This window comes from Podarcis raffonei, chromosome 13, assembly GCF_027172205.1.
Source record: "Podarcis raffonei isolate rPodRaf1 chromosome 13, rPodRaf1.pri, whole genome shotgun sequence".
NCBI classification, from domain to species: Eukaryota; Metazoa; Chordata; class Lepidosauria; order Squamata; family Lacertidae; genus Podarcis; species Podarcis raffonei.
In genome coordinates, this window is record NC_070614.1 from 35,487,095 (window position 1) to 35,500,310 (window position 13,216).

The following is a 13,216-nucleotide window of genomic DNA, read 5'->3' on the forward strand; positions in this document are numbered from 1 at the left end:
AGCTCTCCACCATAGCTTTGGGATCTCATGGAAGATCTCCCAGGCCACAGGAGGTTCCTTAGAGAATCTTAGAAATCCAGTGGCTGAAATTTTCATCCCACAAAACACAAGGCAGAACTGCAAACACAGCCTCGGTTTATTCTGTGAAGAACAGTTTTCAGCTTGTTGCAGCTCATGTTCAGGGCCTCTCTCAGGGGCCTGGGATGCTGGAGCAGAAATTAGATTCAGTTCACATTTAAAGACGAAGTTAACAAATTTGCCCTTTCCAAAACAATATGCAAATTGAAAGCTAGCCATCCTTGGACATTGGTGCTTCTCCAAATTTTGCAATGCAGTTTTCCATCCAAGTAACATGTACAAGAATGCATATATTAGGGCAAAGTGTACATACAAATGCGGGTGTTAGTGAAAAGCAACATTACAATAAGGGAAATTGTTTGCAGAAAAATGTGTCTATTGGGGGAAATGACGTGTATCAAGTGAAATTCTCACTAAAACGCTGATTAATTTTCACAAGGACTGTGCCATGCACAGATCATAAATTGGTGTGGAAATGAGAAGACCTGAAATTATGATTGAGAAGAAACCAAAATCAACAGATTAGAGTCCATCCTTAGATGCTAGAGACAGCATAAAGGTCTTTCAAACAGGAGTCTGTTCCCAGGCAAGGTGATAGAGGGCATCAGCTGCAGCCACCATCCTGTCTCGGTATTCAAGCGCTATGTGGTTATCTTCTGGGACCCCTCTGAAACCGTGAGCCAGACCCCAGCAGCAGGCAGCAATCACCCCTGTAGAGTCACTATCCCCTGTGGGTGAGCAGGAAAACACACACACACCGAGAAAACAAGTTTGGTTAGAGCCTGGTGTTTATAACACCAAGGTTGCAGGTTTGATCCCCATTTGGGACAGCTGCATTCCTGCACTGCAGAGGGGTTGGGCTAGATGATCCTCAGGGTCCCTTCCAACTCTACAATTCTATGAAATGCAGCCAGCTTTAGGGTGGGCCAGGGACGCAGGTGGCGCTGTGGTCTAAACCACAGAGCCTAGGGCTTGTCAGTCAGAAGGTCGGCGGTTCGAATCCCCGGGATGGGGTGAGCTCCCGTTGCTCTGTCCCAGCTCCTGCCAGCCTAGCAGTTCAAAAGCACGTCAAAGTGCAAGTAGATAAATAGGTACCGCTCCGGTGGGAAGGTAAACGACGTTTCCATGGACTGCTCTGGTTCGCCAGAAGTGGCTTAGTCATGCTGGCCACATGACCTGGAAGCTGTCCGAGGACAAACGCCAGCTCCCCCGGCCTATAGAGCGAGATGAGCACGCAGCCCCAGAGTCATCCGCGACTGGACCTAATGGTCAGGAGTACCTTTACCTTTACTTTTAGGGTGGGCCACTTTTACAGTGGGGGAGGGGCAGGATTTGCCTCCTTTCGACTCACCCCCGTGGAACATGGAACGGCTACAGAGCTCCTCCCAGTTCTCCCCTGCGCCCAGCAAGGCGTCGTATGCAATCATGGGGGCATCGTGACCGCTCCGTCCGGCCCACCCGTCCAGGCTGAAGGTTTTGTAGATGACGTCACGCTCAGCAGGACTATAGGCAGCAGGAAACAGACAAGGGCCCTGACCCGTAGCCAGGCCCCGTTCAGAGAGGTACCTAAATGGTTAGAGAGCAAAAGTGAAAAAGCCAAGAATCCAAGACCTCCTTGAGAGCCAATGAGGGCACAATGTACAGTGAAATAAACAGAATGACCTCTGCACCACAATGACTCTCTTTACTCTGACCTACCTGATAAACTTTACTATTAGAACCAAGATATTGTTTTGCCTTCACAGTGAGGTTCCCCCCCCTGAATTCAGCTTTGAATTTTGCTGTATGCTTGTTTTAAAAATCAAACTCAATCTTAAGTTCTGTTTGAAAGTAATGTTGAATTGTTGTCTTGTCAAAACCTCCCCCTTCAAATTTTGTTAAAAGCTCCTTTTTCCAATTGGGTACATAAAGAGAGTAGGAACACGGTAGGGCGTGTGTGTGTTAAAATTATAATAGACAATCAAATTTTGACAAGGAGATTTAAGTTTTTCCTTCAAGATAGCATTTGCTGGGTTGCCTCCAACTTACTCAGAGTTGACCCACTGAAATTACTGGACTTAAACTAGTCAGGTCTATTGATTTCAATGGATCTACCTTGATTATGACTTTGTTGGATACAACCAATTATCTTCCCCTGCCCCACCTCCCACCCCCCAAATCCATTTTATATTCACAAAGCTGTGAGGTAGGCTAGACTTAGGTAGTTGCTGGCCAAATTCCCTCAGAGGTTGCTGGCTGAGCAGGGATTTGAACCCAGGTCTCCTTGATTCTAATCCAGCACTCTAACCTTACATTGCACCAGCTCTCCATTCACCACAGAATCTGGCTGTTCATTTATTCATTTTACAAAAGCAAGTTTCTAGACATCCTGATAAAAGATGCACACTGGAAAAAAGGAGGAGAAAGCTTTCAACTGCATTATCCTAAAAAATAAAATAACAACACCCTCCAGTTACTCAGGTCCCCCTTCACTGTACCAGAGCACACCCAAAGGACTTACCACTCCCATTTCTCCTGGAAATAAGCCCAGGCCCCCACATTGGAGTCACTCTCAGCTGCAGCAGTCTGAATGTACTCTAAAGCAAGGGGCAGGGTCCTGAGCAATCCAGCTCCCCAGCGCTCAAGGGGGAGGCCCTGCACTGCATAAGAAGTGAACAGAGCAGAGGCCAGAGCTCCCAGATAACCTACAACGGAGGAAGAGGATAGGTGGAAGTCAGGATCCCTCAAGGAATTTTATCCTCACTGCAGCTCCAAGAAGTAGATTAGGCTGAGCTACAGAGACTTGCGCAAGGCCCACCCAGCAGACTTTATGGCTTAGCAGGGAGCGCAACTTTTTAAAAGTACTCAATGGTTCAATACAAATATGCTTTCTTTCATCCCTGGTGGGGGAAATGTTTCTGCATTCCACCCCCCATCACCCCCCCCCCGTTTAGTTCAGTTTGAAGGTAAAGCTGGCTTTGAAGAGGGCCTATTGCACAGTGCCTGTGACATCACCATCCCACGATTTTCCCCAGAGCAGTTTGGCAACAGAGATTTCCCCCAGATTTCCCCCAGAGCAGTTTTCCCCCAGAGCAGTTTTGAAAATGTTTGCCAATTATTTGATAAGGTGAGAGGTACAGGTTTTAAATGTACATATACTTAGAGAATCTAATTTTTGAAAAACAAGCAATGACAGATTGCCATCCTGCAGTGTTAAGGGAGAGGAAGGCATTTTTGCTTGCTTGCTGGTGGTGTGTTATCTGGTAGTACATAAAGTGCAAAAAAAAGTGAAGGACCCAGGATGACCTGTGTTAAAATGTCACATCTCCCATCACCCTCAAGATACTTAGGCTGGGTCTACACATGCAGCAGAATGAAGTGGTAGAAATGACGATATAGATTCAGAATGCAAATGGGGGGGGGCACTTTCTGAATGCTCCTCTGTATTAAAAACTCCTTGCAAACAGATCATGGATAACCATACTCTGGCTCTTCGCTTACTGTACTAGGCTTCAATTTTCAGGGTAATTTCAATGCAAGGGGTGTTCAAACAGAGAATCTTCCACCTGCAGCCTGAAGTCCTTATTCAACCACCTCAGGGTTTTGTCCATCTGTATGGGTAGACCTGCAGCCCTAAGACCCACACTGACCACTACTCCAAACACCCACACACCCACATCTTTCAAGTCATGGAGAAAGCCCTTCCGCCCATCTCAGCATTGTCCCTTTTATGTACCGTTGCTGGGAAAGGCGCCCCCATACAGGACGACTACCGCACATAATCATTTACCTGTGGGGTGGTGGTGCGTCATTCTTCCACTTTCTATGCTGACTTGGACCAAAGTGCTCAGGTCTGAAGGGCGAGGATACCTGGGAGAGATGGCGGCTGGGGGTCATGCTGGAGTCCGACTTTGGCCCTCAGCTTTTCCGCTTGGCCCCAGCTTTGTCGTTTCTTATGTGTGTCCCCCCACCACGGCACACCATGTTACCTGAGCCCAATGCACATGGATCTCATGGCAGCACCACAACCTGTGGCACCAGGGTTGAAGCGAATGCGATATCCGTTTGGCTCCCCTGGACGCAACTGAGATGTTCCTGCAGGCGGGAGGAAAATGAGAGACATGCGAAGATGTGTATGGGCCAAAGTGCTTGTGCTCTTGAGCTGTATGGAGGCAGCCCTGAGCATTTAATTTATTTCACAGAATACAACTGCAGAGGCTGCCGTCTAAAGTAGAAGAAACATATAGGGTGGAAAGAAAATAGGCCTCCTGACCTTACTCTGCGATTTTTCCTAAAAATGGCCTTCTGTCCTAAGCTCCTCTCCTTCCCTTTTCCCCCTTTTGTAGCTTTTCTGCAAAATATCACTACTGTTCAAACTGCTTTCCCCCCATAGAGGGTTGGTGCCCTGGAAACTCACAGGAGGTGGAGCCACAGGGAATGACAGGTGAAGCCAACTAATTTGAGTTTTGCCCCAATCCTCTTTCCTGTTGAGTACAGTGGACACTCGGGTTGCGAACATGATCCGTGTGGGATGCACGTTTGCAACCCGCAGCAGCACGTCTGCGCACGCGTGGGTTGCGGTTCGACGCTTCTGTGCATGTGCAACTGCCAAAACCCAGAAGTAACCCATTCCGGTACTTCCGGGTTTTGGCGGGTCTGTAACCCGAAAAAACACAACCTGAAGCATCTGTAACCAGAGGTATGACTGTACTACAAGAACAACACTGACAGTGTTTTCACAAGACCACCTTAAGGCACAGTGAAGGTCCCACACACACACACTTCAAAGCTCTTTGCACATCAGCACCACTTCCTTAGTGTCAGATTAGTTTCCGTCTATGTACGGTGCAGGGATGTATTTGTTTTCGAAGAGAATTATATCGCTGTAACTTGCACAGAGGAGTGCCGTCGTAAGTTACCCAGAATGCTCGTGGGCCCAGGCTTCCTCCCTTCCATGTCGTTCATGGCTTCAACATAGCGTTTGGCCAGCTCCTGGAACAGCTCCTCCCCTTCCTTCCCTGGATAGAGGAAACACAGAGAAGTGTTCTGCATTAATTTTTTAAAAATCTCCTCTGCATTCCCACATCCACCACACCCCATGTGAAAATCTCAGGTTGGTTCATGTTGTGAACTGCTCTGAGATCTACAGATGAAGGATGGTATACAAATTTTAACAACAACAACAGCATCAATAACAGGACTTCTTGCCCATTGCTGATTGGAGAACTGCCACCATTGCTGCGAACAAGTGAACCTATGGACATAGGAGACCCAAGAGATGACACTTTGCTGAGGAGAACCCCCTCAGTCATACCTCAAGGCGGCCCTATGTAGGCCGAGCTCTGCTGTAAGTGAAAAATGCTATTCCTCAGGGAACAAGGACCTGCTGAGAAAAGGCTGTAAGGCTGCCCAGCCTTTCCTGCTACTCACCTGTGGCCAGAGCCTCGGCCGTCGCCAGGTGCAGAACAGTGTCGTCGCTGACAGGCCAGTCAGGGAGGGCTGCCCGAACCTTGCCGAGGCCCCCCAGCTCCTGAAGTTCCTGGTGGATCTGAGGCCCTGAGGTGCAGTATTCCCAGCGCTGGTTGCGGTAGCCAAGGGCATCTCCTGCGCCAGAGAGCACCATTGCCGTACGGTAGGCTTCTTTGGGGGGAGCCTGGGGGCTGCCGTGGGAACATGCATAGACAGGTGTGTGTATACTTCATACATACAAACAGCAACAACCAAATAGTCCCCTGACAAAATCTGAATTCTTCAACCTGTATTAACTGAGTAGCATTTCTTGCTTTGCATAATTCATGCTGCTTATATATGCAGGGGAGGGCTATGCACTGAAGCCATAACCAAGCAACCAAGCCCTGAAGGGTCAATCAATAGTTGCCACCAGTGACATTAGGCACAATTGCTATTTCCACAACATCAGTATGACATTTGCGCTGGGTGGGTGGCGGGGAGGCAGTGCAAAGATGCTGTAGGGATAACGTCTGCTATCGCATGCGCCCAAAAAGGAGGCTTGCTGTGCCTTGAAGACTAATGGGTTTGTGTGACATACATAAGCTTCGATAGACTAAAAGCCCATTACATCGGATGTATGACGTGTTGGCCTCATTGTGGTAGCTGCAGATTTTGGGTAGGGAGGGAGAAAATGGAGCATAAAGGGGCTCAAAGGTCACGTAAAGCAAGTATGTGCCGTTTTTAGAGTATTGAACATAGAATCTAACATGCGCTATGAAGAGGTTATGCATTTTGCCTTGGGGCAAACGCTAAGGCTACAATCCTCTGCATGCTTACTCAGTGGGAAATGAATGGCATATACTTGCACATAAACATGCACAGGATTGCAAAGGGAGATGGCCAAAGTCTCCCTGAATGAGACCCATTCCTTGCTTTCCCTCGCTGTCGGATGTTTTGTGGCCTTTTACAAGTGTGCAGTACCAAGATGTCTTATCTTTACCTTAAAGAGATGTCAGGAAAAGCACAAATTGGCCAACAATCTGTTATAAACTGTTCAAAACGAGCCTCACAAGCGACCCAACTGCCTGGCAAACTGTGTGAAATACACGAGGCTTTAAAGTTTTTGCATGGGATCACCACTCTCCCTCCACTGATACATGGATGTGGGCGTGGCCCATTTATCACAACAGCCTTGCAATGTAGGGCTAAGCTGGCTTCCTAACTGAAACTCCAGCCTCCGCACTCCCGAGCGACAAATTCCACCTTTTGCCAGCACGTGACTCCATGGCTACCAGCTGACCTTAATGAACTAGGCGTTGTGCGAGGCACCTTTTATTCATTTCAGTCGAATGCATCGACGCAGCTACCTGCATTTTTGGACTCTCCTTGATGAGATTCTCCTGCATTACGGTAGCAAGCAAACTTAACTGCAAAACTTCATGTAAGGGAGCGACATGTTAGTTTCAGGGACCTTTGAGTGGCGCGAATATTACGTTTATTACGCCCTGTCCCGTGCGCACGCATCCCCCACCCTCTTGTGCCATTACAAGTATTAGGAAAATAGGGCACTCTTGCAAAAAGCAAGCGGGGGTGGGGCAGGGGCGCGAAGTGTGGGCACTGGGAAGGGGGCGGGCACGGTTATTGTTTTGCGAGGTGGGGGATCAGTTGCTTACAAGCCTTCCATGCTGGGGGCTGCTGAGCTTCTCTCGTCCCTTCCAGGCTGGTTCTTGCAACAGGCCCCTGGCCGTCCCCTTCCCCCTCCGGAGGCTGCTGCTGCCTCAGCGCTTTCCAAGCTAAGCGACACCCAGGTTGTACCCCAGCCAGAGTCCAGTGGGAGGCTCTTAAAGCGAAAGCCCCTCGGCGTGTATTTTCCGCGTGCCTCTCCTGGCGAAGGAGCGGGTGGGTCAGACTTGTGCCTTTAACCAGGAGTTGCATTTCCCCAGAGCTTAATTCGTTTTTTTTTTGTGTGTTTTTTCTCAGTGCACTGGGCTGTGTAATTGAAAAATACAAGAGCGCCTCTTGACCATAAGCAGTGCTTTTTACTGAGTACTAGCCAGGACTAGCGCACCATGGGAGTAGCCAGGATTTGGGGGGGGGGCAGAACCTCAGATTTGTATTGATTTAGGGGAGGCAGCTCCCCTTCTTGCCCCCGCCCATGTAGCGCACCTAGAGAATGTGGGACTGACATAACGCTAGAACATATCAAATGAATTTGGCCACATGTCCATGGAGTCCAAAACTTGGGTCTTTATCAATGGTCAGCCAGAACACACTCAAAAGCTCAAAAGCAGGATGCATAATACTGGGAGGTTGCTGTGGTGCTCAGATCCTGATTGCAGATCCCGACCACTGTGAGAACAGTTATGTGCTAGCTGGGTTCTGGCCTTGATCTAACAGAGCTACTTTTATGTTTTTAAATAACTTCTCTAATGTTGTTTTCAAAAAGGAGTAATGCATGCTGTCTGCATAGGTCATTGCCAGATTTATAGGTGAAGATGAAGTGTTTATTCTATTTGAGTCAGCTATTGATAGTTGAGCAGATCTAGAAATAACACGCACCCCCCATCATACCATTTTGGGGTTGGATTCAGTCACATCCCAGCAAATTCAGGGTACATAGTTACAGTGGATTGGGAGGTCTTGTGCAAGAAACCCACTTCTACAAAAGATTGGGCTTTTTACCATAAGGAAGGTGATTACTGGTGAGCAAATGCATTGGAAAGTGTGAGGTGACACTTGCTCTGAGGCAATGTCATTCAGTCTCCCCTCAAATAAATCAGGATGAGTGGTCAACGAACCAGACACTCCTCAAGGCTGGCGCCCTCAGCAGTTCCCTGCGTTGCCTCCTGTTTAATCCAACTCTGTCTCCACCCCACCAGGTTCCAGGCCCTGATGCACTCAGAAATAGTCAGTTCAGCCCCACCCCTCCACTGCCATTCAGTACATGCAATGCCCTTCAACACAGTATTAATTCGGAAGCTGGTTTAATGGTCATAACATCCCCCCAGGGAATCCTAGGAATTAAGATATTGCAGGAATGATTTGTCAAGAGACTCTAAGCCCTGTCACAGAGCTACAGTTTCCACATTTACTTGGATAACACGGGAAGTTTAAGCTAAATGGGTTTGAAGCCTATTTTGATTTGCAGCAGTGCAGAAATGCAGTCAGCGTGAGGGCTCTGGCATGGACGGGGAGGCAACTTCAGAACTGCATCTTGTGGCACTCTTGCTGGTCACGAGCTCCTGTAGTTTGGCCTCGAGTTGCTTCACAGCTTCCTCAATTTGACCCAGCTTGCTCAGGATATCTGAACGGCTGAGACACGGGGATGAAAAGGAATCTTCCAGATCTTCCTCGGGGTCTGCAGGGAATTAGTATCAGCATCCAACACACAGTAGGGTTAGAAATGAATGAATGAAACACAAAAAATCAAAGCTGAGACTCTTGTGATGGACCCACCAACATCTTCTGTACTTCTCCCACGTTTAAACACAATCCATACAAATTCCAGAAACTGAAATTGCTACGCAGAATTACAAGGCACTGTAGTAATGTTTAGGCATTGGGCAAGTCTTTTTCCACCTCTATTTGATATGGCTTTGTTCATAGGGTGAGTAAGGCACACCACCTGCAGGCAAATCAAGGCAGGAGTTACTTGTAAACTAGAAGAGAGCAAATGCTTTTCTTTTATGGTGCAAAATGTATGCCTTTAATGTACCCCAAATTATTAACATCATGTAGGGAGCAGGGGGAAGACAGGTGAGTGTCTGTTTGTTGACATCTAAGATTTATAGATGTTAGCTAGGCTCACTTAATTTTTAAAATGTGACTATAAGCCCAACTAAACTTGAACTAAAGTGAACCAATGTAGAAGGTAAAGGCTGCATTTTGGAAGTCTCCAGAGAAAAACAAGTCTTCCTCTTTCATAGGGTGTTTGCAAGGGGAATGTGTTCAAAAGAGATGGGGGCTAGGAATAGATATTTACTGAAGAGGGGATTCAGAGAGAGAGAGAGAGCAGTGAAGAATGGGGGGGGGGGGTTCTAGGATAGCCGCACAATTCTGTGTCAACCTGTGGCTATTTGCTATTGATTTGTAAATTATTTAAATTGGAACTGATGGGTGCGGTTTTGTTTGATTATCTGCTGATATTGTATAGATAAATTATCTTGTACTGTGTGTGAAAGGGATTCTTCAGTTAATATACTCTGAATTAATGTAGGGTGGCAAGGTGACTTTTGTTGCATATTTGGACAATAATTGCCTTGAATCCAGTAATGTAGAAAATAAAACTTTAAAAATGGAGTGGGGGGGGAGATAAAAAAATACATATTATTAATTTTACAGGGGTTAAGTACCATCTATACATCATTTTCATAATATTTTCCTTTAACACCGTACATGCAGTAAACTTGACCCCTTTTCTCCACAACCTTTCCTAATCTTCAAATGTTATGTTGTGTCCTGTTGGTGCTTGGTTGTGCTCGCGTGCGCACACACACACACACACACCACCTGCCACACCATCCACCTCTCTTACCTGCAACTTGCAAAGTCACTTCCCGGATGCGCACTTCCGGCGTGTATGCAACGTAGCATCTGTAGTTGCCAGAGTTTCCAGTGCCAACCCGGGAGATGAGCAAGGACGCATTGCCATTCCCCAGCTCTTCCCGGCTCAGGCTGACGCCTTCCCCAGAGGTGGTCACCACACCGTCAAATTCCGCCAGCTGCCTGCCCCAGTGGAACCAGAGGATTGAGAGTCGGCTGAGGTCCACGGTAGGCTCGTCCACAGTAAAGATGCAATTCAGCAAGACATCATCTCCAACCGCAGCTTTCACCAGAGAGGGCTCGGCCTGCACTTGCAGCTTCCCAGCTGGGTCAAGCAACACAGAACAGACACATAAGAAGAGCTCTCCTCTTCTGCTTAGGAGTCAGGTCTCAGTCAGCTGCCGTTTGGCAAGTGCTGAGAAATCAATGAATATGCAGGCATGTGTGAATTGGCCTTAGGGTGGCAGGCAGCGCATCCTACTTTATCATTCCGTTTGGGTTGCTGTCTGCTTAACTGAGAAAATACAACCACTGGACACCTGATAGCTCAGCTGGTTAGAGCAAGGTGCTGATGACACCAAGGTTGCAGGTTTGATCCCCATATGGGACAGTTGCACATTCCTGCATTGCAGGGGGTTGGACTAGATGATCCTTGGGGTCCCTTTTCAGCTCTACAATTCCGTCTTCCATGTGACAGGGGCCTTGAAATGGACCATCTACACAGGTCACAGTCTTCCCCAGGATGTTGAGATGGATTGCATTTTTGTTTCAATTATAGTGACTGTGTCTGTATTTACATCCAAACATACAAATTAGCACATGCAGATTTTACACAAATATATCTTTAAAAAAAAAAGCTATGTGTTTCCTCTTTATCAGTGACGCCTATGTGGCCCTAAATATAATTATTGGGGAAATCTAAGGACCATCTTAAACGGCATCAAACTGAGAAGCCATACAGCCAAAGATCATCCAGCGATCGGTCTTCCATGGGCCATCTTGCCTAAATAGCTCAGTAAGTGAGCAGATCTCTTACTTGTAGACTGTCCTGGGTTAAGTTCCATGCATCTGTACCTAAAAGCTTACCAGCTAAGAGGACTGAGAAGAGACTTTTTCCAAATGCTTGGAAGGCTCTTGCCAGTCAAATTACCGCACCCAATTCAGATAAGCCAATTTAACTTCATTCAGGGGTTGCTTCCAGGCTTTCACTGTATTCGGGTGGGATTTAGTCACATACAGGTAAATTCAGGTCCCACAACTGCAATGGATTGGGAGGTCTCATGCAACAAACCTGCTTCCCCAAAAGGTCAGACTTCTTGCGATAAGGAAAGTGACAAGGAAAGGCATCAAAAGCATTGGATTGCACTTGCTTTGGTGCAAAGCCATCTATGCTCATCTCAAACAAATCAGGACAAATGAGCAGGTCACCTGGAAAGACCTTGAGCCACCCCAATGGTGTTGATTAGAAATAGGTTCAGGGCAAGCAAAAGTTCTTCTTTATGAAACACACAGTTTACTTAATTCCACATTAAAGATGGGCTCGATGGCTGCCAAATTATATCGATAATTGCCTAGCAGCAAAAACTGCCCACAAGATCAGATTGCAAAAGATTGCAATCTATTGATAGATATTGATGTAAAAACAAATATAAAAATATGGTACTGGGAAGATGGAATCCCCATGTTCAAAGGTAATGTACCCGTGTTAAAGCACTGAAAGGCTGGGAGCAAACCTTGTGAGCTTGCAGAGGCACCAGGTTGCTCCCCAGATGACTGACAGTAGTTAAAAACAATGTGTCTGGTGGTTCACAAGCAAGTCACAAACAACACTGTCCCTCCCCTGCTCTCTGCTCCCTTCTCCAGCCCAGCAACACTTCATGCCAAGTGCCATCCCCTACAACCACTCCACTTAAGTGGTTGCACATTGCTTTCCAGAATAATGGATAATTGTGAATAATACTGCTATATTAAGCCTGACTTCCTTGGGAAGTGGTGGGCTGTCCTTGGCTGGAGTCTAGAGGACCTTCTGCCAGGGGTGCTGCAGTCTGGAGATGGATAACCCATGGCCCTGCAGATGTTCTTGGACTCCCATCAGCCCCAGCCAACACGGCCCATGGTCAGAGATGATGGGAGTGTAGTCCAGCCACATCTGGAGGGCCACTGGTACCACCAGCAACCTTGCAGTAGTGCCATCCTGCATTGAGCAGGTGGCTGAACTAGATCTTGGCCTCTCAAGTCTCTTAAGATGCCTTTGCTGCCCACCTCCTTCAGTTTCAAAGCAGGCAACTCACCTGCTTTTCCAAGGAAGCAGGAGGAGGTGAGGAGGATCAACGTGAAGAAGCCCATCCCTGCAAGCAATGACTGTTCTTCTGGAGATTGTGGAAGTCCCTTACAGCACAGCAAAACACAGCCAAGGGGGGACGGCTTACGTGCCTGCTTCTGTTATCAGCAGAGACAGCAGACTGTAAGGGCACCTCAACACTCTCTGGCACCCCAAGATAACGGGGTGTTTGTGCTTGCCTGGCACTGCCCCTGTGATCTCAACCCTGTCTATCTGTTGTTGTCCCTACCCAGTATTCCCGTGGTTATTATGCAAGAAACATCTGGCCTATCTTGAATGCCGGTGGCAACTTGGGTGTGGAATAAAAATGGCATTTGCCTCGGGCAGATAGTCGATTCAAGAACCTGGCTGCAGGGCATCACCCTCTGCCCCAAAGGTCTCGCGCCAAGAGGCTTGTGCTTACAAAACATATGGAAGATAAGATTAAGAGCGGCAGTGGCTGTGACTTGTTCCATCCATCAGTGTATGCCAACTCCTCGTAAACAGAAGAGGTTCCCCCAACCAACGTTCCACTTACGAGGTGAATGGAGCTGGGCAGGTGTGGGTATCATATGACTCTTGTTCACAAAATGAGCAGCAATACCTTCAGGACTCTGTGAATCCAAGGTAAAGCAAATAAATAATAAAATAATCCAGTAGCCTGCATCCCTATCATCCTCTACTGTGTTGCACAGAGGACAGGCAAGTGTTTCTCTGGAGCCATAAATTTTGTTTACACTGTATTCTGATAAGCTTTTGGCCTCCTTTAATTTCCGTCTCCTTGTGGATCTGTTTGATCGGCTTGATTTAATGCTAATTTTTTTTTTTTTAAAAATGACTTGTTAC

General features: G+C 47.3%; 2 protein-coding genes across 4 annotated transcripts; both read right to left on the reverse strand.

The window, feature by feature from the left end:
- Positions 1 to 118: 118 nt before the first annotated feature.
- Positions 119 to 7,316, reverse strand: LOC128400974 (ADP-ribosylhydrolase ARH1-like). 3 transcript variants are annotated; one of them, XM_053363749.1, is made up of 8 exons: positions 7,182 to 7,316; positions 5,488 to 5,717; positions 4,977 to 5,075; positions 4,047 to 4,152; positions 3,848 to 3,927; positions 2,579 to 2,762; positions 1,430 to 1,644; positions 119 to 806 (listed from the first exon to the last, which is right to left on the reverse strand). In XM_053363749.1, the coding sequence occupies exons 1-8, from the start codon at positions 7,190 to 7,192 to the stop codon at positions 643 to 645; spliced, it is 1,089 nt and encodes a 362-aa protein (XP_053219724.1). In that variant the 5' UTR covers positions 7,193 to 7,316; the 3' UTR covers positions 119 to 642. The 3 variants fall into 3 exon arrangements, with proteins under 3 accessions (XP_053219724.1, XP_053219726.1, XP_053219725.1); XM_053363751.1 differs by lacking the exon at positions 7,182 to 7,316 and adding an exon at positions 6,509 to 6,696; XM_053363750.1 differs by lacking the exon at positions 4,977 to 5,075.
- A 1,159-nt stretch (positions 7,317 to 8,475) lies between these two features.
- LOC128400979 (CD276 antigen-like) lies at positions 8,476 to 12,525 on the reverse strand. Its single transcript, XM_053363762.1, has 3 exons — positions 12,342 to 12,525; positions 10,043 to 10,375; positions 8,476 to 8,866 (listed from the first exon to the last, which is right to left on the reverse strand). The coding sequence occupies exons 1-3, from the start codon at positions 12,394 to 12,396 to the stop codon at positions 8,673 to 8,675; spliced, it is 582 nt and encodes a 193-aa protein (XP_053219737.1). The 5' UTR covers positions 12,397 to 12,525; the 3' UTR covers positions 8,476 to 8,672.
- Positions 12,526 to 13,216: the final 691 nt, after the last annotated feature.

Excerpts from the sequence above, each read along its gene's own strand:
- LOC128400979 (XM_053363762.1), bottom strand. The coding sequence starts at position 12,396 with ATGGGCTTCTTCACGTTGATCCTCCTCACCTCCTCCTGCTTCCTTGGA. Across the intron at positions 10,376-12,341 it reads CTGCTTCCTTGGAAAAGCAG|CTGGGAAGCTGCAAGTGCAG; the intron begins GTGAGTTGCCTG and ends TGCTTGACCCAG. Across the intron at positions 8,867-10,042 it reads AGTGACTTTGCAAGTTGCAG|ACCCCGAGGAAGATCTGGAA; the intron begins GTAAGAGAGGTG and ends AATTCCCTGCAG.
- LOC128400974 (XM_053363749.1), bottom strand. Across the intron at positions 5,076-5,487 it reads GGCCGAGGCTCTGGCCACAG|GGAAGGAAGGGGAGGAGCTG; the intron begins GTGAGTAGCAGG and ends TCCTCTATCCAG. Across the intron at positions 4,153-4,976 it reads TGGGCCCACGAGCATTCTGG|GAACATCTCAGTTGCGTCCA; the intron begins GTAACTTACGAC and ends TCCCGCCTGCAG.